The 27,641-nt window shown below is 48.9% G+C and overlaps 1 protein-coding gene and 1 pseudogene across 1 annotated transcript in view; one reads left to right on the forward strand and one right to left on the reverse strand.

Annotated features, from left to right (window-relative positions):
• LOC128584428 (cationic amino acid transporter 4-like) overlaps positions 1–10,225 on the reverse strand; it is a 29,648-nt gene extending 19,423 nt beyond the window's left edge. Inside the window, exons 1-5 of the mRNA XM_053589393.1 lie at positions 9,244–10,225; positions 8,183–8,823; positions 7,918–8,026; positions 7,675–7,826; positions 7,408–7,464 (exon numbers count right to left, since the gene is read on the reverse strand). Of these exons, the coding sequence (XP_053445368.1) occupies positions 7,408–7,464; positions 7,675–7,826; positions 7,918–8,026; positions 8,183–8,823; positions 9,244–10,225 (1,941 nt within the window). The remainder of the gene's footprint in view (positions 1–7,407; positions 7,465–7,674; positions 7,827–7,917; positions 8,027–8,182; positions 8,824–9,243) is intronic.
• A 13,632-nt stretch (positions 10,226–23,857) lies between these two features.
• On the forward strand, positions 23,858–24,840 carry LOC128584430 (pirin-like; annotated as a pseudogene).
• Positions 24,841–27,641: the final 2,801 nt, after the last annotated feature.

The raw sequence follows: 27,641 nt of genomic DNA on the forward strand, positions 1-27,641 counted from the left end.
TTCTCTGACTTTGACCCCATGCTGTGCACCTCACTGGGGCATCTAATCAAGGGAGGCCCTGGCAATGGTAAAGGCGGTGCCCACTTAACAGCTCAGTGGCAAAGAATCCCCACTGAAGTGTGGCCCACGCCCTTGCTGCTAGGACGCTTCCCTCCAGGCCCCAGAGTGGCTGTTGTGGGATGCCGGGAGTGTGTCTATCTTCTTCTTGGAGCACCTTATGCCAGTGGGGTCCCTGTGTTCTCTGACCTCCGCTAGGGCCTCCTACTGGTGACAACATGTTCTTAAATGGAAATGTGGGGGGGAAGGGGCTTCTGTAGACAGGTCTCCCTGAGTCAGCCTCATGTATCACATACACGAGCACCAGATGGCTGCCTAAGGGAGTGTCTGCACCAGCTGGGTGCAGCTTCCATGCTTCTAGGTGCTCCCTGATCCAGGGCAGTGCAGGCACATGTCACCCTTGGGGAAAAACAGTCAGCCACTAGGAAGCCACCACCATCCCCCGACCAAACAGGGTCTCTAGCCCCGCTTAGCAGGCGTCTAACCCTATCTGAAGAGAGAAACACCTGGGCGGAGTCTGCCTTGTTCTGGCAGAGTCTTCCCTGTTCTGGGGCCTGCACCCCCCAGACAGGATCCAGAGTCCACTGCGGTTTGCCCTCAGCACCCACTGGGGTCTGGCGGGGGTTCCAGAGCTGAGGCCCGTCCTGGCCGCCTGCTCACCCTCCAGCCCTTACAGCCTGCCAGGGCCACAGTGAGACAGGCTGAGGCATTGTTCCTCTTCTGTCATGAAATCATCTGCCTGTTCCCCTCCTGATTACATTAAAATGTTTGTTGTGTTGTGTGCACACCGCAAGCAGCAGCTCCTGATGGTCCCGGGAAGCTCATTCTGGCAGCCTGGCCTCTCTGGGACTCCTCCCTATCCCTTGATTGGTGCCCTTAAATCCTGTGCTCTCAGCCCCTGCTTCTAGCATAGGAACATGGAGACCGCCCTGGGTGCCCATCCCCAGCACTTTCCTTCTATGGCATCCTGCCCCGACAGTGCGACTTTCTCCTTTTTGGAATCTGCAGCTGATACGCAGTGAAAAAATGAGGCAGCTGACCTCACAATTTATGAATTTTTGTTTCCAACCTGACCGTGACAGTGCCTTTTCCAAAATCGCGGGAGGCAGTGTCTCTGTCCTTCTCCCATTTGTTCTCTCTTAAGCACTTAGTCCCTTGTAGTTTCAGCTCCTTTGTAGGGACATTAGCGGACTTCTCTGCCTTTCCATTGCCGTATGGGCGGCTGGTTTGCTTCCTCTACTGTGTATTACTGTATTTGCCTTCCATGTTTGTCTTTCTCACCATCTACTGCCTGCATTTCCATTCATTATCTGTACAACTTCCCTTATGATTCTTCCTGTTTTTTTTTTTTTTTTGTTGTTGTTGTTGTTTGTTTGTTTTAGGAGATAGGTCTTGCCACTGCCCAGGCTGGTGTGCAGTGAGTCATAGCTCACGGCAACCTTGAACTCCTGACCTCAAGTGATTCTCCTGCCTCAGCTTCCTGAGTGTAGCTGGGACTATAGGTCTGTGCCACCACATTCCAGCTAATTAAAAAAAAAGTTGAGATAGGGTCTCACTAAGTTGCTTAGGCTGATCTCAAACTCCAACTCCTAGCCTCAAGTGATCCTCCCACAGAGGCCTCCCCAAATGCTGGTTTGCAGGCATGAGCTGCCGCACTCAGACCCTTCCCAGACATTCACGCCTAATCCGGTGACCTGACGGTTGAAAGGTCCTTCCCTGACCCAAGGATAAAATCATTCCAAGAGGGGAGATGAAAGGAAAATGGAGATCTAATTCATGCAGTTAAAGTGGACTTTATTCCACCTGCAGTGGGGTGAGCTTCCTGACCAGGGAGAAATCCACAGTTGGGCTGTGATGGACAGGGAGTTAAAGGGTTAGGGCAGCCAGGATTGGTGGCATTCCTATTTCCTGGGAGGAACATGAGTCTGACCTTTCCTGGGCAGGCCACGAACCTGACCCTGCCTGGGTGGGTGGGCCAAGTTTATTTGGGCAGTTTACTCCTGATTCTATCAATGGTGACCCCCTGTCTCTACATGGTCCACTGTGGAGGTGGTGACTGGCAGACATGCTGTGCTGCTTGGGGGCAGTCAGCCCTCCTGCCCCTCACTCAGAGCAGGTGAAAGGGAACCCCAGAAAACGCATTTGAAAACTCCTGCTTTATGGGATGTGCAAGTGCAGCAGAAAGACTTTCAAACGTAATTAACAAAACAGAACAATTCTGGAAACGCAGTGGGCACTGGCTCCTGGTGCTCGGCCTCCCACCCTGTGGTCTCACTAATGTCCCCTCATTCTGGAGTAGTTGTTTTCTTTTCTCTTTATTTTTTATTTTTTTTTAGACAGAGTCTCACCATGTCATCCTTGGTAGGGTGCTGTGGCATCACAGCTCACAGCAACCTCAAACTTTTGGGCTTAAGCGATTCTCTTGCCTCAGCCTCCCAAGTAGCTGGGACTATAGGCACCCGCCACAACGCCCGGCTATTTTTTTTTTTTTTGGTTGCGGTTGTCATTGTTGTTTAGCAGGCCCGGCAGAATGGGAACACTTTAGTATTTTGAAGGAAGTAGTGGCATCCTTGAAAAGGAAGTAAGAACATCTCTGGGATTAAAGAAAAGAGTGGGCACAAATCCAAGGCAACAGTGATGAGGCGACTGGGGCCCCGCCTGACTCTCCAAGCCGGCCTCAGAGCCGGCCAGGAGCGCCCCGTGCGTGGACAGCTGGCTCTGTGTCCCCGCTGTCCATCAGCAGCAGGGCTTCCTCCGGCCTCATCCCCAGGCCTCCACCCCCTTCACACACTCGGCATCCCAGTTTCCACCCATTTCCACAGCTGACAGGCATCTGGTCTTACTAAACCAAAGGGGTATTGGCTTCCCAACTCCTGACCAGGAAATTCAGAGGGACCCTCCCCAGCGGCTACCTACTCCCAGTCCTAGGATTCCCACATTCCTTCCCCAAGCCTAGCATGTCACAGCTCATGCTGTGGACCAGGGACAGGGTCACAAGCCAGTCAGCAGCAGGGAGAGTGTCTCCAGGTCCAATTTGCGAATCCAGGGTGTTATTATACAAAGAACTCCCTCAAACCCCTGGCTCTGGAAATTAGGAAACGAGGATGCGGAAGGAGGCGCAAACAGGCAAGAGCCTCCCAGGTGCCAGCGGCTGAAGACGCCTTCTGCTCCCGGGTGGACTCCTGCCTGTTCTCTGTGGTCCACAGCACCAGGTGGCTCACAGTGGAAGGGACGACGGCAACCAAGATGGACCAGCTGGCCCAGACCCTCCCTGTCCCCTGCTGTGTCTGACATCATCTGCCCAGCTCCTCCTAGGTCTGCTTTGACTTCCTTGGTTTGTCACTGGGCAGGTAGGGGTCTGGCTGGGGACGGGAGGGGACATGTGGGGCACTACGTGTGGCCTGAGATGTTCAGCCCAGGTCTCCGTCAGGCAGGGAAGTTCGGGCTCATCCCTACAGCCATCACTCTGGGCACCGGGGCAGCTTGGCTGGGCATGGTGATTCTGAGCACCAGGGGCTCCCTCGGGCTGAATTAGGGCGGCCTGGGGCATCTGATGCCTCAGCCCTGAGTCACAGGCTGTGGGCTGGGGAGGCGGCTGGAGGCAGGTTGGGGGGCTGGGACATGAATTGGCCCTACCTCTCCTAGGTCACTTTCCTCTGTGACCTACTGTTGCTATATGTGGACAGAGAAGCCCATTTCTACTGGAGGACAAAGTATAAGGAGGTAAGTTGCAGGCCTGCTGGTATCGGGTCCTGCCTGGGGGGAAAGGTCCGCTGAGACCTGCAGAACTGCACGACCAACTGAAGAAATGTAAAGTTAGGAATGACATAAAGAAAGAGGCATGAGACACAGAATGAAACTTTCAAAGGTGGGAGCCCAGGCGTCCACCGCCTGTTCATAGGCTCCGGCGAGTGGCCTTGAGTCTCTGTTCCACTCAGCTTTTATTGAAATCTATCTGGCTAGGTGGCAAACTGAGGGAGGGAACAAAGACACCAGGAGTTTCTCTGAGTGAGCGTATAAGCTTCTATTGTTATTATTAAGGATTTGAGCAGTTTTGAGGAATCTGAAACTTGAGCCTTGTTGGGGGAAGCCTCCAGTCTGCAGTGACACAGATTCCAAGGGAGGTGTTAAGCTCCACTAGTTCACTGTGGATTAAAACACCACTGGCGTTAATCTCCTCTGAGGAATGGGTGGGAGAGGAGCTTTTTCTTTTCATCACCACCACAGAGGATTTTCCTCTGCGATAAGGAGTGCAAGCCCTCCTGCTCATATCTCAGGGCTCGAGCTGTTCCGTCTCTGCCCCAGCTGAATGCAAATCTCCACAAAGTGTATCTGCTTTGTCTGTTTAACGGGCAGGAAACGACCTAGAAGGTGTATCTATTCTAGGTCTCGTCATATTCTCTTTTATGGCCATTTTCTTCCTCCGAGTGTTCACAGACTCAGCAGGGTATGGGCGTAAGGTGTATCCCCAATAGGCCAGAGTTTCAGGAAAGGCCAGAAACTTGTTCAGATAAGAAATTTAGCAATAGCTGGATTAAAGGTAAACTAGCTGACTTTTCCGTGTTCTGACTCCTTTAGCTTACTTTTTAATTTTCCCTTTTTCTGGGGATGCCCTCCCCTGCCAAGAATAGGGTCTTTGGTCCCTATTCATCCTGCATACTGGGGTCCTCGAGCTGAGGCCTCTCTGCCCAGACACTGAGTAGAGTCACACTTCAGGGGATGTTGGCCCAATCCCTGACCTGCTGTCCTTGTCTGCAGGCAAAGGCCCCAAAGGCAAGCATCAAGTCCCTGTGGAGCAAGCTACCCAAGTGCCTTAGACAGGGCTCAGCACCTGCCCCCATGGCCACTGCTGCTGGGAGCCAGACACCGACACCAGGGTGGCCCTGTCCAGGCTCTGGCACCCACTCACTGGCCTATTCCTGAGGCCTGTCGCCATTTCCTGCTGGTCGGCGGTGGGGCGCTGGGAAGGGAGGGGACACTGCCTTGGGGATCTCAAGTAGAACTTCACCAGGATTGGACAGGGGGTTGTAAGGGAGAAGACCACCTTCAAACTCCCAAGCAGAGGGTCCCTTCTGACTCCACCTCTGGCAGGATACTGTCTGGGAACCACAGGAGCCGGTTTTGTTTAAAGCCCTGCAGGGAAACATGAGCCTGGTACCCCCACTCCTGCTGTGTCTGTATCTGGAGTCTCCCTCCCAGACTCTGTCCCGTGTTCCTAGCAGAGGTCTGCTCACAGCTGTCACCACTGACCCTCCTCCCCCTCCCTGTACCCCCATCCCAGGTAGAGACCCCACCCTTCCAGTTGCCCTGTGGATAAGGCAGAAAAAGGCCTGAGGGAGGGATCCTGCCCAGGGCAGATGTCATCTGTGGAAAAGTGTGGTGAGGGCAGAGAATCCAGCCCCCAGGGACCCAGGCAGGGGCATGAACATCTCTTGGGCTCACACAAGTTTAGCTAATGAGTGCTGGCCATTGTCCAGCAGAAGCTCTCGGACCACTGAGGGCTGGTATGGGCGGGAGGGGGCTGAATTGGTCACGGTGCCCCTCAGAATCTTCTACATCCCATCCTGGTGACCCTCAGCCAACCCCCTGGAACCTGCTCCCCTGGGAACCTGGGGGTGAGGAGGGTGGGGGGCTGCACTTCTGACATTCACTGCAGCCCAAGTCACACCTAGGAACCTGTCTGGGCAGCTCCCCAGGTTGGTCCTGACCCTGACAAAGGCAACGTGGGATGACTGGAAGGAATGTGCCTAAAAAGGATCCAGAGCAGCCTGGCCCCAGGTTTTACCCCAGGCATCCTCCCGGGGCCCTGAATCCTGCCTGATAAGAGAAGTTTCCCCGGGCGAGGTGCAGTGGCTCAGGCCTGGAATCCTAGCACTCCGGGAATCTGAGGCCAGTGGATGGCCTGAGCTCAGGATTCCAGACCAGCCTGAGCCAGAGTGAGACCTTATCTCAATAGCTGGGTGTTGTGGTGGGTGCCTGTAGTCCCAGCTACTTGGGAGGCTGGAGCAGGACAATCACAAACACAAGAGTTTGAGGTTGCTGTGAACTGTGACACCATGGCATTCTACCAAAGATGACATAGTGAGACACTCTCTCAAAAAAGAGAGAGACAGAGAAATTTCTCAGTAGGTAGGGAGGGGCAGGAGAGACGGCAGGACCCAGGCCCTGTCTTGGTCCCAGAGTGGGGCAGGGTCGCTCACCCTCCGAGGGGAGAGGCTGCTTTCAATCATGGGTATCTGGTGATCAGGACATGCTGGGGAGGCTCAGGGTTGGGAATCACCTGGCACCAGAGACTCAGCAAATCCCTTGGGGTCCCTGCTGCCTCTCAATCCCCGGAGCTGTGTCCATTGGAGGTGGGCTCTGAATGGCCAGGGTGGGACAGCATGGCCCATGAGGCCTTGTTGTCCACAATGGGTGCCATGGACCTGGTTGTCCTTGGGGCCTGGAGAAAGCTGATGTCATGGCTGGACAAGTTGAGTAAAGCTGGCAAGGCCAGCAGTGTCCTGTGTCATCCTTACAGGAAGGAACGGGAGGGGAGGCATCTGTGGTGGACAGGGTGCAGCCAGGGGGAGACCAGTGGGGGGTGTGCAGGGTTGGCCTGCAGCTGTCCTGCCCACTATTCTCCAGGATGAGGCCCTAAAGCCACCAGGCAGGCTGGAGCAGGCACTTGTGTGGCCCTACACAGCTGAGCACCCTGTGTACCACATGGAGCCTTCATCTCAGAGCCCTTGAAGAGAGGGTAGAGAGAGACAGCCTGAGAGCTGAGGCCTGGGCATGAACCTAGAAATAGCTGCCGCCTCACTCTGCATGGCAGCACCCCTAGGGTGGTCTGTGCGGGTCGCGTGGGGATGGACATGGCTGTGTGCGGTATGCCTATGTACTGGGGTGCATCTGTGTCCCTGGGTCAGGCACCTGCCCCACTCTGGGAATCCAGGAAAACCAAGGAGAACCTGGAACCCCACTGCCATTTTAATGCAGCCTCCTTGGGGCCCAAGATCTACTCCCTGAATCATCCTGCGGGGAGGACAAGTGGCGGGGGCGACCTCTCCTGTCACAGCCCCTCGTCCTCTCTACCTGGTGTTTGTAGGGCTAGTCAGGGTGCTGGACAGGGGGCACTGGCCTGGGGTTGGGGGACACCTGGACCCAGGTGGGTCCCAGGGCTGGCACCTCCCATTTGCAGAGCCTTAGTGTCTTGATGCATGGACTGTTGTCAATCCCACTTGGGGACAAGTTCCTGGGAGCAGATGAGACCTCATTGCTGCAAAGAATGCTACAGTGGACACGGCAGCAGACCATATGGCTGGGTGAGCCATTATTATTATGGATCCCTGGGCCTGTGGGCCTCCCCACCTGCCCCACCTCACCTTCCAGGGAGCTGGAGTCGGTCAGGAGCAGGAAGGCACTGGGCTAAGAGGCCAGTGCACCAGTGCTGGCCAAGGCTCCCTCCTGGAGACCTGAAGCTCAGTGCTTAGGCTAAGTCCTAAAGTCCTAGGGACCCCAGACTGAGCAGGTAAACCCAAGCTGCCCTGGACAGAGGGGGCTCCTGAGGAGGTAGGGGAGGGCAGGGCAGGTGAGGGTGGCCAGCTACTCAGTGTGGCTGGGCGCAGGGGGTGGTGCCTGGCTGGAGGGTTGCACAGCCTGCACCGTCTGCACCGTCTCCTCCAGGCTGCCACTGGGGAACACCACATAGCGGGTGACGGTCAGCTCTGGGGGCTCCTGCTGGTTCTCCTTACTGTGCCAGATGCCGTAGCTGAAATACACAGCGAGTCCTGCAGGGTGTGAGGGGATGAGCCTGAGGGCAGGTCCCAGCCCTCCCTGCCCCCCTCCCAGCCCACTCGGGGCCCAGCTGGCCCCACTCACCCAGTAGTACCCAGATTGTGAACCGCACCCAGGTCAGGTAGCTGAGCTTCAGCATGAGGCAGATGTTGAGGAGGATGCTGAGGGCCGGGAGCAGGGGCACCAGGGGGATCTGAGGGGACAGAGTGGGACTAGCTGGGGTGCAGAAGATACCATGCCCAAAGGGGTGGGGCATGGCTGTGCTGGCCTCCCCAGCCCTGTGAGCCCTGGTTCATTCCCAGGAGACAGAGGAAGGGGCAAGGGGAGCCTGCTGTTCTGGGGGATGTACCTGAAATGTGTCCTGCCGGGGCTGTTGCTGGAGAGCCCCCAGGATGAGGAGGCTGAGCAAAAACACAGCACTGCTGAGCAGCAGCAGCAGGATGTAACCCCAGTGTGGGAGGCCCGAGTCCCCAAAAATCAGCACGCAGCCCAGGGTGATGGCTGAGGCCATCAGGAGGCAAAGCGCCAAAGTCACAACCCTCCCAGGGCTGTACCCACTCAGGAAACCCAGATAGCGCCTCAGGACAGGACGCAGCTGTCCAGGCTCAGGGACTGACACCTGCTCTGCACCCGCCGGCTGCATGTGGTCTGAGATGGAGCTGTGCTCCTTGGACAGGGGGCCAGAGCTGGTCGGGACCGGGGCTGGGGAGCTGGATGGAGAAGCCTTCTGGAAGCGCAGCACAATGATGCTGGTGGCCACAAAGTTGTAGGCCAGTAGTGTGCCAATAGACAGGAACTGGACCAGCGCTTCGAGGTCCATCAGCAGTGCCAGGAGGGCCGTGAGGATCCCGAACAGCATGGTAGCTACCACGGGCACCTGTGTCCGGGGGTGCACATAGGCAAACACCTGGAACAGGAGCCCGTCGACAGCCATGGCATAGATGATGCGAGGCAGGGAGAAGATGTTGCTGAGCAGGACAGTGTTCATGGCTGTAGAAGAGGGTAGGGCAGTGGTCAGCATGGTGGACAGGCCTCTGCTGGGGCCAGAGCATGGGTGGCTCCTTGTGAGTTTGTGTGGGCTCTCTGAGTGGGCATCAGTGTGGGGGTACTATATTGTCAGTCCCTCACCCCAGGAATGGGACACTCCAGTTTAGATCACAGGCCCTTTGGAGAATCTGATGAGAGCTGAGTCCTTCTCCTCAAGAAACCCATGACTAAAACTAGCATTCAACATACAGTTTTGGGGGAAGTCCCTCCCAATAAGCCTGGGTGAAGAGTTTCTAATAATTAGCAGTTTCCTGGGCCCATTGTGCAACTGGAAAAATCAAGGCACAGATGATAGTGTGTTCCCTGGAAGTGTGAACTGTGAAGATTCTGTTCTTTGCCACCCTTCCTGGAAAGGGCCCTTACCGCACAAGGAGCCAGCTGCCACAATGAAGCCAGCCCAGCTGTAGCCCCGCCGGTGGAAGGCATCACTGAGTGCGGAGTCGGACTCCAGACTATGCCAGGGCACCATGAGGGTCAGCACGGTGGAGACAAGAACATAGGCGCCTGCCACCAGGCCGATTGCGGTGGCAATGGCCACGGGCACAGCCCGCCTCGGGTTCCGGGCCTCCTCACTAGAGTCAGTGATGATGTCAAAGCCCACAAAGGCATAGAAGCAGGAGGCAGTGCCAGCCACGACTCCAGAGAAGCCAAAAGGTGCAAAGCCCCCCTCTTCTGCACTCCAGTTGTGGGGCTCAGCCAGGATGAAGCCCAGAATGACGATGAAGAGGATGATGAGCAGGTTGATGGCTGAGAAGATGTGGTTGAGCCAGGAGGAGAACCGAACTCCACAGGAGACAAAGACAGAGGCCAGAAGGAGGATTCCGGCAGCCAGGAAGTCTGGGTAGTGGCCCATCAGGGGCACCTGCCAGGATCCCACGTGGGTGACAGTGAAGTTGCGGATTCTGTGGCTGAAGATGGAATCCAGGTAGCCGCTCCAGGCTCGGGCCTCAACAGCGCCACCAATGACAGATTCGAGGATAATGTTCCAGCCGATGAGGAAGGCCCACAGCTCTCCCATGATCCTGTAGGTGTACTGGTAGGCAGAGCCTGTGCGGGGCACGCGTGCCCCAAATTCTGCATAGCAAAGGGCTGCCAGGAGGGAGGCCAAAGCAGCCACACTATAGGACAAGATCATGGCAGGGCCAGCAATGTCCCTGGCCACAATTCCTGTTATCACATAGAGGCCTGATCCCACCATGCTACCAACACCCAGCAGGGTTAGGTCCAGTGTGGACAGGCAGCGCCTCAGCGACGTCTCCATGCTGGACTTCTCCAGCGGCTTCAGCCTGTTCAGCTTCTGGAAGAAGCGTGCCAGGCCGGCAGCACTGGGCAGCCCGCAGACCATGGCAGGCAGCTGAGCGGAGCACCAAGCCAGCTACTGGTACCTGCTGGGGCCAGAGGGGAATGACGGGCTGCCCAGCAGCGTCATGGGCAGCCCTCAGTCTCTCCTGGACTGTCCACCACCAGTCCTCTCTCTGTCCCCACCCTGGGGACCTGGGCACACACACCCTGGGCCTGCTGGAGGGTTAGGATGGGGGTCAGGGATGTCTGGAAGTCCTGTCTGCCTCCCAGGCAGCAAAGCGTGCCCAGAGGAGCCCCACGGGGGTTGTCTGGGTGGCCCTGAGGGTGGGGAGGGGGCAGCTCTAGGGAGCAGCTGGGTATCGCTCAGTGGTCTGGGATCCAAGAACAATGTGAAATCCGAAGCTTCCTGGAGTTGGGCCAGGCTGGTAGGACCCGGAACAGGTCTGGGGCGGGGTGGGGGGTGGGGGGCTGACCACCTGGTGTCAGACACTGGCGGTCTCCCACTCCTATCCCCCCCACCGCCAAACAGAAGGGGTGCCCTGGGCCCTGGAGTCGGGACCCCACACACCTTGCCGTGCAGGAGCCAACTGCGTCGCGCCCCGGCCCCAGGCACCTGCCGGAGTTCGTCTCCGTGGGACCCGCTGCGACCCACCTGCAGCCGCTGATCTGAGCGCTGTGCCTGCCCAGCCCGCCAGCGCCGCCTGCGCGCACGGCCCGCCCCCACCCTCAGGCGCCCCGACTGGCTCGCAGCACCACCCGCAAGGCACACCCAGAGAGCACCCCCCACCCCACCCCATGTCACGGAGCTCTAGGGAAGTCCTATCACTGTGATCCATTCACTGATGAGGAAGCTCAAGACACCAGTTAGTGACTAGCTCGGGTCACCGGGGTGAGGTTGAGGTGTATGGGGATCTGGGGGTACAGAGCCAACCCTCTTTCTACTGCACCAGACCCCTCCCCCAACACGTGTACTCCACTGGGGGCGGGCACCATCCAGGCCCCCCAACGCAGGGTGGCATGAGGGCTGTGGCTTCAGGCACAGTGAGATGAGTGGCCCTGGGCAATCCCTGAGTCTCTCCCACAGTGGCGGTCAGCCGTCTTCACGACAAGGGCAGGACTGAGCAGCCTTTGACAGTGCTTTTTGAACTGGCAGAACTCAGAGTGGCTGCTCTGAGCCTTCAGCTCCCCTGTCCTGCAAGTAGGCAAGCAGCCTCCTGGACACAACCTGCACCCTCCTGGGAGGAGCTCCAGAGCAGTGATTTTCAACTCGGTGTGTGTGTGAAAATTATTAAAGATCATTAATTAAATTATTTTCAAAAGAAGTTCAAAGCACAGTAAGTATATTCTTTTTTGATCAACATAATTTAAGTGTGCATGGACGTTTTAGCTATAGGTTTAAGTGTGCCGCAATATAAAATAGGTTGAAAAACACTGGTCTAGCCCTCTAAGACTCCCATGGCAGCCCCCCTGCAGGCCCAGAGACCCAGAGACTCTTGGGGGACCCCAATAGCAACTCCCCGTTTGTGGTTATCCGTGACAGCCACCATGTGCTGTGTCCCCCATGCCCGTCCCCACGCTACAGGCAGCCTCCACGTCCCCCCCCCTTGAGGGGGCACCTTGAGGAGCTTCTCAGATGGCCTCTCACTTCCTTTGGGGATGACATCTCCTTACCTGCCCCCATGTCACCTAAGCATGACTAAGCTCATATCCCTTGTCCTGAAAAGTCATCAAGAAAGTCTACAAAAATGCGTTTCAGAGCATAAGGCTTGGATAGTTTTGTAATGGAAGTTCCCCCAAGGCCTTATGGTTGGCAAATTTACCGTATGGTGTATTGACTTTTTATCAATCCCACAGAAGAGCTCTCACCACAGTCCCTGACATGGGCCACAACATATCCTGGACATGCAAGGCCAAGTGTAGCTGATGAAATAAATTGCACATTTCCAGGGATATGGCTGGACTGAGTGCCAGGATCTCACTGAGCCAGGCAGTCACGCAGAGCAAGCCCGTGAAGACACAGTAAAGATGAAGCACTAAGAATAAACAGAAGAGAACACTTTCCGATTCATTCTAGAAGGCCAGGATTACCCTGACATCAAACACAACAAAGACCTCACATGCAAAGAGTTACAGGCCAGGTGCGGTGGCTCACATCTGTAATCCCAGCACTCTGGGAGGCTGAGCTGGGTGGATTGCTTGAGCTCAGAAGTTTGACACCAGCCTGAGCAAGAGTGAGGCCCCGTCTCTGCCAAAACTAGAAAAACTAGCTGAGTGTGGTGGCGGATGCCTGTAGTCCCAGCTACTCGGAGGCTGGGGCAAGAGGATCACTTGAGCCCTAGAGTTGGAGGTTGCTGTGAGCTATGACACCATGACACTCTACCAGGGTGACAAACAAAAAAGAAATAAAATAAAAACTCAATTAATAACAAGTATTGCAGAGAATGTGGAATAACTGGAACCCCACTATGTTGCTTCTGGGAATGTAAGATTGTGCAGCCATTTTGGGAAACAGGCAGCTCCTCAAAATGCAAAACATTAAATAAATTGCTATATGATGTAGCCATTCTGCTTCTAGGTACATATACCCAAGAGGAACAGAAACATCATCCACACAAAAACTCATTTGTGAATTTTCATTGTAGTGTTATTCATAATAGCCAGAAATGGAAACAATGTAAATGTCTATTGGCTGAGTGTGGTGGCTCAGGCCTGGAATCCTAGCACTCTGGGAGGCCAAGGCGGTGGATAGCTTGAGCTCACGAATTGAGTCCAGCCTGAGCAAAAATGAGACCCCTGTCTCCACTAAAATAGAAAAACTGAGGCAGGAGGATCACTTGAGCCCGAGTTGGAGGTTGCTGTGAGCTATGACACCACGGCTCTCTACCTAGGGCAACAGCTTGAGATTGTCTCAAAAACAAGCAAACAGGGTGGCACCTGTGGCTCAAAGGGTAAGGCCCCGGCCCCATATACCGGAGGTGACGGGTTCAAACCTGGCCCCGGCCAAAAACTGCAAAGAAAGAAAAAAGAAAAAAAAACAAGCAAACAAACAAATAAATAAATGTCTGTCAATTGATGAATATATAAATGTGATTTAGTCATACAATGGAATATTATTTGTCTATAAAAATAAATAAAGCAGGGCAGCGCCTGTGGCTCAGTGGGTGGGGAACCAGCGCCATATACCAAGGGTGGTGGGTTTTAACGCAGCCCTGGCCAAACTGCACAGAAAAATAGCTGGGTGTTGTGGCGGGTAGTCCCAGCTAATCGGGAGGCTGATGCAAGAGAATTGCCTGAGCCCAGGAGTTGGAGGTTGCTGTGAGTAGTGTGATGCCATGGCACTCTACTGAGGGTGATAAAGTGAGACTCTGTCTCTACAAACAAACAAACAAACAAAAGAATAAAGTGGTAATACAACCTATATGAATCTTTTTTTGTTTTGTTTTTTGAGATTGTTTTAGAGTCTCACTCTGTCTCCCTGAGTAGAGTGCTGTTGCATCATAGCTCACAGCAACCTCAAACTCTTGGGCTTGAGAGATCCCCTTGCCTCAGCCTCCCAAGTAGCTGGGACTACAGGGGTCCGACACAACGCCCAGCTATTTTTAGAGACTGGGTCTCACTCTTGTTCAGGCTGGTCTGAACTTCTGAGCTCAAGTGATACACCCGCCTCAGCCTCCCCGAGTTCTGAGGTTACAGGCTGAGCCACTGCACCAGCCCAACATGGATGAATCTTAAAAACATTGTGCTAAGAAATAGAAGTTAGTGGCAGAAGCCCACACAGTGTATGATTTTATTTATGTGAAACATCTAGAATAGGTTAATCCATGGAGACCAAGAACATATTAGTGGTTTCTAGGGGATGGAGAGAGGGTGGAATGGGGAGTTACTGCTAAAGGGTATAGGGTCTTTTTTTTTTTTTTTGTAAAGACAGAGTCTCACTGTACCGCCCTTGGTAGAGCGCCGTGGCGTCACACGGCTCACAGCAACCTCTAACTCTTGGGCTTACGCGATTCTCTTGCCTCAGCCTCCCGAGTAGCTGGGACTACAGGCGCCCGCCACAACGCCCGGCTATTTTTTTGTTGCAGTTTGGCCGGGGCTGGGTTTGAACCCGCCACCCTCGGCATATGGGGCCGACGCCCTACTCACTGAGCCACAGGCGCCGCCCGGGTATAGGGTCTTTTTTGAAGGAGATAAAATGTTTTGAAATTTGATAGTCGTGATAGTTACACAACTGTATGAATAAACTAAACCCACTGGACTGTATTATGATATGCTAATGAAGCTCCAGGGGCAGGAAGGGCTGAGTGCTGAGAGATGGAGCCTGGTGAGCCAAGGACAGACTTCGAGGTTGGGTGACTGCTCCCAAACTGGCCCAGTCTCCATTGCCTGACCCAGGTCAACGCCCCCCCCCCCATGTCCCTTAATCACCGAGTCTGCATACCACATGGACCACAGATGTCCCCCTGTCCTTGAACTCCTCCGGGAGTTCCCTTTTCTATTAGCATCCAAATGAGATCACTCGAATGGGAGTGTTCATTTCAGCTAGTCCATCCAGGCCATACTCAGCTTCTGAGGGCATTTGGTGCTGCTGGTGGGGGCAGAGATAGAATCAAAAGAAATCCTGCGGTGGTGCCCATGGCTCAGTGGGTAGGGTGCCAGCCATATATGCCGAGGCTGGTGAGTTCAAACCCAGTCTGGGCCAGCTAAAGCAACAATGACAATTGCAACCAAAAAAAAAAAAAAAAAAATAGCCGGCATTGTGGTGCGTGCCTGTAGTCCCAGCTACCTGGGAGGCTGAGGCAAGAGAATCACTTAAGCCCAAGAGTTTGAGGTTGCTGTGAGCCACGGCATTCTACCTAGGGTGACACCTTGAGACTGTCTCAAAAAAAAAAAAAAAAAAATCCTGCCTTTCTCCCAAGTCAGTCCTCCTTGCTATCTTTTTATCTTTTTCTCCAGTTTTGTAAGTCTCCTGCAGCTTGTCCTCTTTTCCCTCAGCTTGTTATTATCCTTGGGGCCAAAGCCAACCCAGCTTCACCATTCAAAGCTCACCCGCATTTTGCCCCATATTACCTTTCCAAACATATCCCCATAACACTTCACCCCGAATTGGCTTCCAAAGCCTTCCTTCTGTTTGCTGTCCAGCCCTGGCAAGGGCAGCCACATCTGTCTCCATCCCATATCAATCTTTCTGTGAAAGGCTGACCCTGGTTTCTTGCACCCACTAGGTCAGGTCTTTCCGGAGAGAGTCGCACATCTGGGTTTCCATACACCACTCCCTAGAAGCCCCAGCTAGATGCCTGCCTTTTCTAAATCCTAGACCATACTTTTTCTGCTCTGCCAGAGCAAGACAGGGATGGGGATCTGAAGAGTTGACCTCACTGAATGCAGGGAAGGGGGGATAGTATAACTCAAACTCCGATCATTTGAATAGTCCTTGTGAATTATCTGCAGGGTACAAAATCTGCAGTTTGCATCTGTAAGGGTTTTGTTTTTCTTTTCTTTTTTTTTATTAATTGGTTCAGGTTCATTGAGGGTGAAAGAATTAGGTTACACTGTTTGCACTTGTTAGGTGAAGTCTCTCTTATAGTTGTATCCCCCTATAAGGGATGTGCCAAACACCATGGCCCCTCCATTCCCCTCCCACCTCCCCACTCCCTCATTTTTCGACACCCCACCTTGAATTGATTTGAGTTTTTGTCTTATGTGAGTATGTATTAGATCGTCTACTGCCTTCATATTAAATTGAGTACATTGGATTCTTGCTTCTCCATTCTTGTGATAGTTTACTAAGAAGAATGTGTTCTGTTTTGGTTTTGGTTTTAAGAGATGGGGCTTTCCTTTGTTGCCCAGGCCGGTCTCAAACTTCTGGCCTCAAGTGGTGATCCTGTCTCAGCCTCTGAAAATGCTAAGATTACAGGCATGAGCCATCACTTCCAGCCAGAAGGTAGGAATTCTTACCAAAGTTAGCTCTCCTGGATTTCTGTCTGGTTGAGAGAGGAGGGTAGATTTTTCCCTGCTCTTTCCTTTCCAAATTTGGATGTGTAGGAGAAAAGCATTTGTGAGAATTGTTTCTTTGAATTATTATTTTTTTTATTGTTGGGGATTCATTGAGGGTACAAGAAACCAGGTTACACTGATCGCATTTGTTAGGTTAAGTCCCTCTTACAATCATGTCTTGCCTGCAAAAGGTGTGGCACACACCAAGACCCCACCCCCTCCATCCTTCCCTCTCTCTGCTTTTCCTTTCCCCCACCCCCTTCCTCCTTCTTTCTGTCTGCTCTCCCCTTCCCCCACCCCCACCATGTCATTAATTGTCCTCATATCAAATTGAGTACATAGGATTCATGCTTCTACATTCTTGTGATGCTTTACTAAGAATAATGTATTCCACTTCCATCCAGGTTGATACAAAGGCTGTAAAGTCTCTATTTTTTAAATGGCTGAATGTATTCCATGGTGTACATATGTCACAGCTTGTTAATCCGTTCCAGGTTGGTGGGCGTTTAGGCTGTTTCCACATTTTGGCGATTGCAAATTGAGCTGCAATAAACAGTCTAGGGCAAGTGTCCTTAGAATAAAAGGATTTTTTCCTTCTGGGTAGATGCCCAGTAATGGGATTGTTTAATTTCTATTTAGAGGATCTGTCCAGCTTGGTAAGAGGAGTGTTAAAGTCCCCTGTTATTATGGTGTTATAGGATATCACATTGCTCAGACTGAGTAAGGTCTGTTTCAAGAATCTGGGAGCATTTAAGTTGGGTGCATAAATATTTACAATTGAAACATCTTGTTGTATTTTTCCCTTGACCAATATAAAGTGATCATCTTTGTCTTTTTTGACTTTAGTTGCTTTAAATCCACATGTATCTGAAAATACCTGGCAACTCCTCTTTTCTTCTGAATTCCATTTGCCTGAAAAATTGTCTTCCAACCCTTAACTCGGAGTTTTAATTTGTCTTTTGAAGGCAGGTGTGTTTCTTGCAGACAGCAAATGGATGGCTTGTGTTTTTTTTAAATCCAGTTAGCCAATCTATGTCTCTTCAGTGGGGAATTCAGGCCATTAACATTTATTGAGATAATTGATAAGTGTGGTAGTATTCTATTCATCTTATTTTGTGAGAGCCCATTGCTTAGTTTTATCTTTTGCATCAGTGTGGAAGTTAGGTTCTGTTCTTTAATTCTGAGTTCTTACTTTGCTATTGATCCATTGTGATGGTCAGTGTGTAGAACAGGTTGAAATATTTCCTGTAGTGCTGGTCTTGTGGCGAATTTCCTCAATGTTTATATATCAGTAAATGATTTGATTTCTCTGTCTATTTTATTTATTTATTTTTTTGGTTTTTGGCCAGGGCTGGGTTTGAACCCGCCACCTCCGGCATATGGGACCGGTGCCCTACTCCTTGAGCCACAGGCGCTGCCCTCTCTCTGTCTATTTTAAAGCTTAGCTTAGCAGGATATAGAATTCTGGGCTGGAAATTGTTCTGTTTAAGTAGATTAAGGGTAGATGACCATTATCTTCTTGCTTAAAAGTTTCATTAGAGAAGTCTGCAATCACCCTGATGGATTTGTCCCTGTAGTTCAACTGGCATTTACTCCTGGCACTTGCAGAATTTTTTCTTTTGTCTTGACTTTGGACAGGTTCATCACAACGTATCTTGGAGAAGCTCTGTTAGAGTTGAGGCGACCTAGGGTCTGATATCCCTCTGAAAGGAGTGTGTCAGAATCTTTGGTGATATTTGGGAAATTTTCATTTATAAATATTCTCCAGTATGGCTTCCATTCACCTGGGGCATTATCTTCCCCTTCTGGGATACCTATAACTTGCATGTTTGAACCCTTCACAAAGTCCCATAACTCTGTCAGTGAACATTCTGCTTTCTCTCTCTTCTTTTCTGCCTCTTTAACTAACTGAGTTATCTCTAGAGCTTTGTCCTCTACCTCTGAGATTCTTTCTTCTGCATGGTCTAACCTGTTGCTGATACTTTCCATTGCATCTTTAAGTTCCCCAATTGACTGCTTCAGTTCCTTCAGCTCTGCTATATCCTTTCTATATTCTTCATATTGTTTATCTCTTATTTGATTCTGTTTTTGATTTCCTTTTGGTTATTTTCCACTTTATCAGTAGTTTCCTTCATTGTTTCCATTATTTCCTTCATTTTTTTCCATCATCTACATTCTAAATTCCCTTTCTGTCATTTCTAACATTTCTTTATAGGTGGAATCCTCTGCAGTAGCTACCTCACGGTCCTTTGGAGGAGTTGCTCCGGACTGGTTTTTCATGTTGCCAGGATTTTTCTGCTGATTCTTCCTCATTAGTGTTTTCTTTTAACTGTTTCCTTGCCCTAATTTTCCTTTCACTTCCTCTTGCTCTTTAAGTTTCCATGCCTCTGGACTAGGGTTTCAATGAGTCCTTTTGGTACAGGACCAGAAGGATGAGAAGATTGAAGAGCAAGATGGGAAAAAAGAAAAAGAAAAAAGAAAAAAAATAAAAAAGAGAAAGGAAAGGGGGTGAGTAAAAGGGAATATTGACAAAAAGAAGAGAGGCACAGAAAGAGGGAGACAGGAGCAATATAGGTGTACAGTTGGGTCCTTTGAACCAACCTTAAAAACCCCCTACTTCTGGGGGTGCTGGGTTTGGGTGAGGTCAGCAGCTCTTAACTAGACTGTTTGGACACAGTACCCCCACCTCCACCAAGTAGACAGGAAAGACAGAAACGCTATAAATCAAACCAAAACAAGCAAACAGAAAACGTTATGGGATAAAATTGGGGGGAAAAAACCAAACAATAGGGGTAGAAACACTAGCAAAAATGAAGTTTTAATTGTTAAAAAAGGCAACAATGGAAAATTATATTTAAACTAGAAAAATAAAGAACAAAAAGAAAGAAAAATCTAGAGGAAAAATGTTGAAATTAAAAAATTAAAACAAAACAAAACCAAAACCAAAACCAAAGCAGTATGTATGTCTTACTGAATATTGTCTGGGCAACAGGTGATCTCCTGGGGTATGAGATGTTAATCACAATGCTAATCACAATGCTAATGAGATGAAGACTGGAGGCCTCTACTGATTTCTCAAACCCCACAGGGTGGAGAGACTAAATCTCTCTTCAGCCCTCTTAAAAGGTGCTTTAAACTTCTAACCTTGGCTAAGCAGAAGCTTTCCTAGGAAATCACTTGTTCCTGGAATCACTCCTGAAGTGGCTGTCCACTTACGCAGTGTGCCAAAACCGGTCTACCTCTATGCCCCTGAGGGCCAAGGCTGTAAGGTGTCTCAGTCCCCACCTTTAGGCTTCTCAGTCACTAGATTATTTGCCCAACGTCTCCCGCAGATCCTTGCTCTGCGACCCTAAGGGCAGAGCTTGCCGGGGCAGTTCTCCCACAATGCTCCCACACAACTGCTTGACAGTTCTCCACTGCTTTTGTCCTCCTCATGGGGTCCAGAAATCTCTCACTGACTGCCCGTGTCCCCAAAGGGATGTTTCTGGGCAGATCCCACCAGCCAGAGATCCCTGGAGTCTTCTCTCCCCAGTCTCACCGTGCCCAATGCAAGGATGCTGTTACTTGGCTGCCATCTTGCTCTCCCCCCTGAATTATGATTTTTATGTCAACTTTGAATAAGAGATTCAGAAAATATTATTAAGTATAGAGTGTATTCAAGTGCAAAGTTTGAGGTAACCACCTGAGAAATACATATAGACCCCAAAGAGATGGCATAGTGATCCAAAGTGGGAGTTTGGAAAGTTCTAGCAGGTTTACAATGGTTTCCATAGAAGGCCAGAAGTTACAGCAATTTGATTTGTACATTTGTTACATTCTAAGAAAAACTGCTTTAATATTCCATTCATAGAAGTAATGTTCTGAGGGGATCTTATCTCGGGCACCACTCTGTCATTTCTAATCATTTATAAGAAAAAGCAGAAGTCGTGATGCATACATTGTGACTCAAGCTACACAGCCACATTCCTCTCAAGGCTCAGAATAACTGGAAGTTCCAACAGCTTAAAGTTTGAATTACTTAATATCGCACTTGCGAATTTGGTTCTGGGCGCACATTGGCTGGTGATCCACAGCCTCCCAGTAATAGTGCATGGTTTCCTTGCCTCTGTCTTTCTTGTGGTTTAAGGAGGAAAATCATAAGATTCTTCTTCCGGCTTGCTTTGGGTCTCAAGAGCTTGGCTTTGGTCTCTGCGGCCAGGAGTCACATGTTGACAGGCTTGCGGCATCATGCCACTGGCCAGCTGCTAGGAATCAGAGACACACAGTCTCTCTTGTCACTTGCCAGCTCCCAGGGGACTTTAATTGTCTCCACCTTCCTTGCCTGGTTAACAGTGAGAGCCGTTACTTTCTCAGGCTATCTTGGGACAGATTTCACATCTCCAAGGGGACTACATACATCTTTTCCAGTTTCTTTGGATGTACTTTCTGTGTCATCGTTGAGCTATAAAAGGCTTATTGATTTTGAAGAAAAAAAAGTTTTATTGATTTTGAGTCACAATGAAAATAGGTATACCTTTGAAGATTTGGACTTTCTTATCTAGAAGTATTTTTTAAGAGTGCTGTAACCCTAAACAATTGTCCTATCAGGCCAGGCATGGTGGCTCACGACTGTAATCCTAGCACCGTGGGAGGCTGAGGTGGGAGGATCAGTTGAGTTCAGGGCCAGTCTGAGCAAGAGTGAGACCCAGTCTCCCCCCCCCAAAAAAGACACAAAAGTATGTCCCAGCAATAGCAATAGGGACTCCTTTAGCAAGATTAAAGATAATAGTTAAAATTCCTCTGTAAATTCTCCTCCTGTGCTACCTTTTACCTCCAAGTCCCTGCCCCTTGAACTCCCAGAAAATCTTTTGGATCTCTGGGCCCCTGACTTAAACTTCTCAACCTCAAAAGCTGGTCCTATCTCTTCAGCAAATTTCTTTTACTCCTAAAATTCCCCTGGCTTCTCCAAATATCTTTAAACACCCATCTGCCTCCTTTAACTTCCCTTTCCCTGCAAAATTTATAGATCACTCCTCAGCCTGATCACCAGGCACAAAATAAACATTTACTTATATAACTGTTGAAAGACAGAAAATAAAGGCTGACTCCAGAATTTGCAGCCAGGTTTGCTTTACTGTACCTTCAACTCCCACTTCCCAGGGCTTGGTAATCAAAATTAATCAGCCAGGTCTTTCCATATTAAAGAACCTAATGAAAAATTTATTGGACTGTCCTAACTTAGGGGAAAAAAATTTTTAAAAACTGCTCTAGATCTCTGATGGTAACAAACGAATATGCCCCTAAACTACCCCTTCTTGGGAAAAAACCCATATCCTTTCTCTGGCTTAGCGGCTCATGCCTGTAATCCCAGCACTCTGGGAAGTGGAGGCAGGTGGATTGTTTGAGCTCAGGAGTTCAAGACCAGCCAGAACAAAAGTGACCCTGACTCTACTAAAAATAGAAAAACTGAGCAACAGGATTACTTGAGCCCAAGTGTTGGAGGTTGCTGTGAGCTGTGATGCCAGAGCACTCTACCTAGGGTGACAGCTTGAGACTCTGTCTGAAAAAAACAAAAAAAACCCTATATCTTTTCTCACTTATCTTGAAAGTGTAAATCTTATCGTATCTTTAAAAATTAAGTATCTGAATGGTGAGGCAGGTGGATTGCTTTAGCTTAGGAGTTCCATACCAGGCTGAGCAAAAGTGAGACCCCGTCACTACTAATAGAAAAACTAGCTGGGTGTGGTGGCGGTAGTCCCAGCTACTTGGGAAACTGAGGTAAAAGGATCTCTTTGTTAGGGTGAAAAGAAAGCAAGCCAGACTCCATTTTGCTGCTTATCCCTTTTCTGTTACATTTTACCTTCCAAACTGGTTCCTCTTGTTTACCCAACCACTGTGTAACTTTAAAATGCTCTTAGCTAAAATTGCTAGTGATGTGTAAGTTACTGATTGAGGTCATGATTGCGACCCTTGTGATTACAGCTTTTATGATCATGCCCTTAGACTCTTTTTTTTTTTTTTGAGACAGAGTCTCACTATGTTGCCCTTGGTAGAGTGCTATGGCATCACAGCTCACATCAACCTCAAACTCTAGGGCTTAAGCGATTTTCTTGTCTCAGCCTCCCAAGTAGCTGGGACTACAGGCATCCACCACAATGCATGGCTATTTTTTATTGTGGTTGTCATCGTTGTTTAGCTGGCCCACGCTTTGTTTGAACCCACCAGCCTTGGTGTATGTGGCTGGCGCTATAACCAGTGTGCTAGGGGTGCTGAGCCATGCCCTTAGACTCTTAAAGTTTCTTTTAAGTTCCCCTCCCTGTAACTGGGCGTTGTGGCAGGCACCTGTAGTCCCAGTTACTTGGGAGGCTGAGGCAAGAGAATCGCTTAAGCCCAAGTATTTGAAGTTGCTGTGAGCTGTAATGCCACAACACTCTACCCAGGGCGACATAGTGAGACTCTGTCTCAAAAAAAAAAAAAGTTGCCCTCCTTGCACTTCCCCTTAGGACATTGTGATTTGTACCTATTTTGTAAGGAAAAGAATTACTAATCGCTCTCTTCATCATAGCATTGTGTAAAATAACTAATTGCCCTACCCTCATGATTCCTCCTTTAACTGCTGTTTTTGCTTCTGTAACAATGCTTTCTTGCTTCCAAAAAAAATTTGCCTTATAAAAGCTAGGACCCCAGACAACTTGGAGCTGCTCTCAGAAACCCCACGGTGGGACACTGAGGCAGTCGCCGGCTGGCCAGCTCTTCAATAAAAGCACTCTTCTGTAAATTCAGCTTGTTTGACAGTGTGGTCTTTGTGGAACTCCTGGGCAAAACACTCTTGAGCCCAAGAGTTTGAGGTTACTGTGAGCTATGATGCCAAGGCACCCTACCCAGGGTGGCAGAGTGAAACTCTATCTCAAAAAAAAAGTTACGTATCTGAAGAATTAATGAAAAAAACCCCTACATCTGCTCATCTGACACACAAACAAAGAAAAAAGCTGAATGTTTAACTTTTTAGGTGCTTTACTTCAATAATGTTTGATAATTGTCTAATATATATGTTACAAAAACTGCCAGCAAAAGAATAACTTAATATAATGACTTTGTTCAATGTTTCATAAAGTTTTCACAATCAAACATAGTTGCTAAACAAAGTAAACTCATATAAAAGTGGGGGAAAATTTATAAATCAATTTTTCAATAACGATTATGTTTTAGAGCTGGGGGCAGTGGCTCATGCCTGTAATCCCAGCACTTGGGCAGAGGCAGGTGGATTGCTTGAGCTCACAGGTTCAAGACGAGCCTGAGCCACAGAGAGACCTCATCTCTAAAAATAGCCGGGCCTTGTGATGGGGCTTGTAGTCCCAGCTACTTGGGAGGCTGAGGCAAGAGAATCGCTTAAGCTCAGGAATTTGAGGTTGCTGTGAGTTATGATGCCATGGCACTCTACCAAGGGTGACAAAGTGAGACTCTGTCTCAAAAAAAAAAAAAAAAAAGATTGTTTTACAAAATATATCTACTTAAAAATAATTTCCAAAATCATCTTTACCTTTATATTAAGTTAAGCAAAATGATGGCTATTCATGGCATATCTAGATCATTTCCAGAAACATGTAATTCTGAAACATTAATTGCCAAACATAGTTTGAGCTTATCTACTTTTGGCTTCTTCTTACGGAAGAACAAAAGATATCGGTGCCTATTAAGAAACATGTTCTGGGCTCAGGCCGACTCCCGCGTGCCCTGCCAGACGCTGCGGAGGCTCCGAACGCCGCAACCAAAGCCTCAGCACTTGAACCATCTCATGGTTGACTTTGACGTGGGGTCCTCCAAGAAGGTTACTCTTACAGTGCTCAGCCGGGAACAATCTGAAGGGGTTGGAGCCAGAGTCCGCAGAAGCATTGGAAGACCTGAGTTAAAAAAATCTAGATCCATTTTTGCTGTTTGATGAATTCAAAGGAGGTAGACCAGGTGGGTTTCCTGATCACCCACATGGAGGTTTTGACACAGTATCTTACCTCCTGGATGGGGGCAGCAGGGCTCATGAAGACTTCTGTGGACACGTTGGTAAAATGGACCCAGGAGATCTACAGTGGATGACCGCAGGCTGGGGCATCCTGCATGCTGACATGCCCTGCTCAGAGGAGCCCACCCATGGCCTAAAATTATGGGTTAACCTGAGGAGCTCAGAAAAGATGATGGAGCCTCAGTACCAAGAGCTAAAAAACAAAGAAATTCCAAAGCCCACTAAAGATGGTGTAACCATCGCGGTCATCTCTGGAGAAGCTCTGGGGATAAAGTCCAAAGTTTACAGCGGCACGCCAACTCTGTATCTGGATTTTAAATGGGACGAGGGCATGAAACATACTCAGCCTATTCCCAGAGGCTGGACGAGTTTTATTTACACGAACTCTGGAAACATATACGTTGGGCCCAGTGACCATCGAGTGAAAATAGAACCACATCATAAGGCCGTGCTTGGGGAAGGTGACAAAGTTCAGGTGGAGAACAAAGATCAGAAAAGAAGCCACTTCATGTTAATTGCTGGGGAGCCATTAAAGGAACCGATTGTTCAGCAAGGTCCATTCCTAATGAACACCAGCGAGGAAATAATCTCAGGCCATCCTAGACTTCAGAAACAGAAGAAATGGCTTTGAAAAGGCCAAAACCTGCAAATCAAAGATGGGAAACTAGTGAAGACCACAAGAGCAGGTCTCCATGCTTCCTAGAATTTAGACATTTGTAGCCTGCAACTATTCAAGGCCTTTAGTTTCTAAAGCTAACTTAGCCGGTGTTGCTTCTTCTTCTTCTTCTTTTTTTTTTAATTAAATCATAGCCGTGTACATTAATGCGATCATGGGGCACAATACACTGGTTTTATAGACTGTTTGACACATTTTCTTCACACTGGTTAACATAGCCTTCCTGGCATTTTCTTAGTTATTGTGTTAAGACATTTACATTCTACATTTACAAGTTTCACATGTACCCTTGTCAGATGCACCGCAGGTGTAATCCCACCAATCACCCTCCCTCCTCCCCCCGCCTCCCTCCCTTTCCCCCTTCCCCCTATTCTTGGGTTATAACTGGGTTATAGCTTTCATGTGAAAGCCATAAATTAGTTTCATAGTAAGGCTGAGTACAGTAACCTGGTTTATGTAACAACGCTCATAAGATGAAAGTTTTCTGGCACCTGCAAATAAAAGTAATCGTTGCTTCTCTTAAAAAAAAAAAAAAAAAAAAGGAAGAAAAAAAGAAACATGTTCTGGGCTCAGTGCCTGTAGCTCAAGTGGCTAAGGCGCTAGCCACATACACTGGAGTTGGCAGGTTCGAATCCAGCCTGGACCCACCAAACAACAATAACAACCATAACCAAAATAGCTGGGCGTCGTGGCAGGCACCTATAGTCCCAGCTACTTGGAAAGCTGAGGCAAGAGGATCACTTAAGCCCAAGAGTTTGAGGTTGCTGTGAGCTGTGACGCCACAGCACTCTACTGAGGGTGATACAGTGAGACTCTGTCTCAAAAAAAAAAAACCAAAAACATATATATATATATATATATATATATACACACATACACACATATATATACACTAGCACTCTGGGAGGCCAAGGCAGGTGCATTTCCTGAGCTCAGGAGTTCAAGACCAGCCTGAGCAAGAGCTAGCCTCTGACTCTAAAAATAGACAGGTGTTATGGTGGGCCCTGTAGTCCCAGCTACTTAGGAGGCTGAGGCAAGAGGATCACTTGAGCTGAAGAGTTTGAGGTTGCTGTTATGATGCCACAGCACTCTACCAAGAATTACAAAGTAAGACTCTTTCTAAGAAAGAAAGAAAATTTTCACTAAAAAAAGACATATTATTTCCAGAAATTATGAAATGGCATTAATATATAAAATGATGGTTGATAACTGCTTATCCTTAATTCTCTATTTTACTAGAAATTAAAGGTATGAACAATAAAGAATTGTAATTAATATATAATTAACCTATTAGGATAATAAGAGAAAACAATTCTGTATGTAAAGTTTACAAGAAAATAGGATGTTTCTGGTAAGGAAAAAGCTATAGATGAAGGACATTTCTGTTAAGGGGAGGGAAGAGTTATTGTGTTTTAGTTTGGAGTCAAAGGTTGTTTCAAAGTAAATCAATGAATAAAAGATAAAAACTAAGTGGATATAGGCTGGTTGCAAAGGCTCAAGTCTGTTGTCTTAAAACTCTGTAAGGATGAGGCAGGTGGATTGTTTGAGCTCAGCAGTTCAAGACCAGCCTGAGAAAGAGTGAGACCCCCCTTCTCTAAAAATAGCCAGGTGGGGTTGTGGGCACCTATAGTTCCGGCTACTCAGGAGACTGAAACAAGAGGATTGGTTGAGACAAAGTCTCAAAAACCAAAACACAAACAGAAAAATAACCCAAACAACTGAGTGGATATAAAAAGTTGGAAAAAGAGAAAATAAAAGACAAGCTCTTTTATGGTCCAGCTGACTAACTTGAATAAATTCATTATACGGGCTTTTTTTTTTTTGCAGTTTTTGGCCAGGCCGGGTTTGAACCCGCCACCTCTCCGGTACATGGGGCCGGCACCCTACTGAGCCGCAGGTGCCATCCTGTGGGATTACAAGGGATTTTTAATGAGCCTTAACATCAGGAGTAAACTACTATCAAACGAGAAGTTGGTCCTAATAAAAGGACAATGTTTTTTTTTTTAGCTGCTATGTTAGTAGAGGATAAAGTTTTTTTAAAGTATTGGTCTGCTCTCATAATAAGAAATATTATGAAAAAAATTTCTTTTTTTTCTTCTTCTTCTTTTTTTTTTTTTTTTTGAGAGAGAGTCTCACTATGTTGCCCCGGTAGAGTGCTGTGCCATCACAGCTGACAGCAATCTCAAACTCTTGGGTTTAAGTGATTCTCTTGTCTCAGCTTCCCAAGTAGCTGGGATTACAGGTACCCGCCAGAACGCCCGGCTAAAATTTTTCTTTACTTTATAAATGATCTAAGAAACAAAACTTTTGGCAGGATGTGGTGGCTCATGCCTATAATCCTAGCACTCTGGGAGGCCGAGGAGAATGGATTGACCTGAGCTTACAAGTCCGAGACCAGCCTGAGCCAGAGTGAGACCTCGTCTCTAAAAATAGCCAGGCGTTGTGGCAGGCACCTGTAGTCCCAGCTAGTTGGAAGGCTGAGGCAAGAGGATTGCTTGAGCCCAAAAGCTTGAGGTTGCTGTGAGCTATGACATTACTGCACTCTACTGAGGGCAAAATAGTGAGACTCTGTCTCCGAAAAAAAAAAAAAAAAAAAGGAAACAAAACTTTTGTATTATCAAAATGGTTTCTTGTGCTTTATGATGACTTTTATCAAGTCTTTGCTTTAAAAAACTGATTCCTCTCCATTTATTTATTTTTTTTGAGACAGAGTCTCACTTTGTTACCCTGGTAGAGTGCCATGGCATCACAGTTCACAGCAACCTCAAACTCTTGGGCTCTAGCAATCCACTT

Source organism: Nycticebus coucang, chromosome 4 (genome assembly GCF_027406575.1).
Source record: "Nycticebus coucang isolate mNycCou1 chromosome 4, mNycCou1.pri, whole genome shotgun sequence".
NCBI classification, from domain to species: Eukaryota; Metazoa; Chordata; class Mammalia; order Primates; family Lorisidae; genus Nycticebus; species Nycticebus coucang.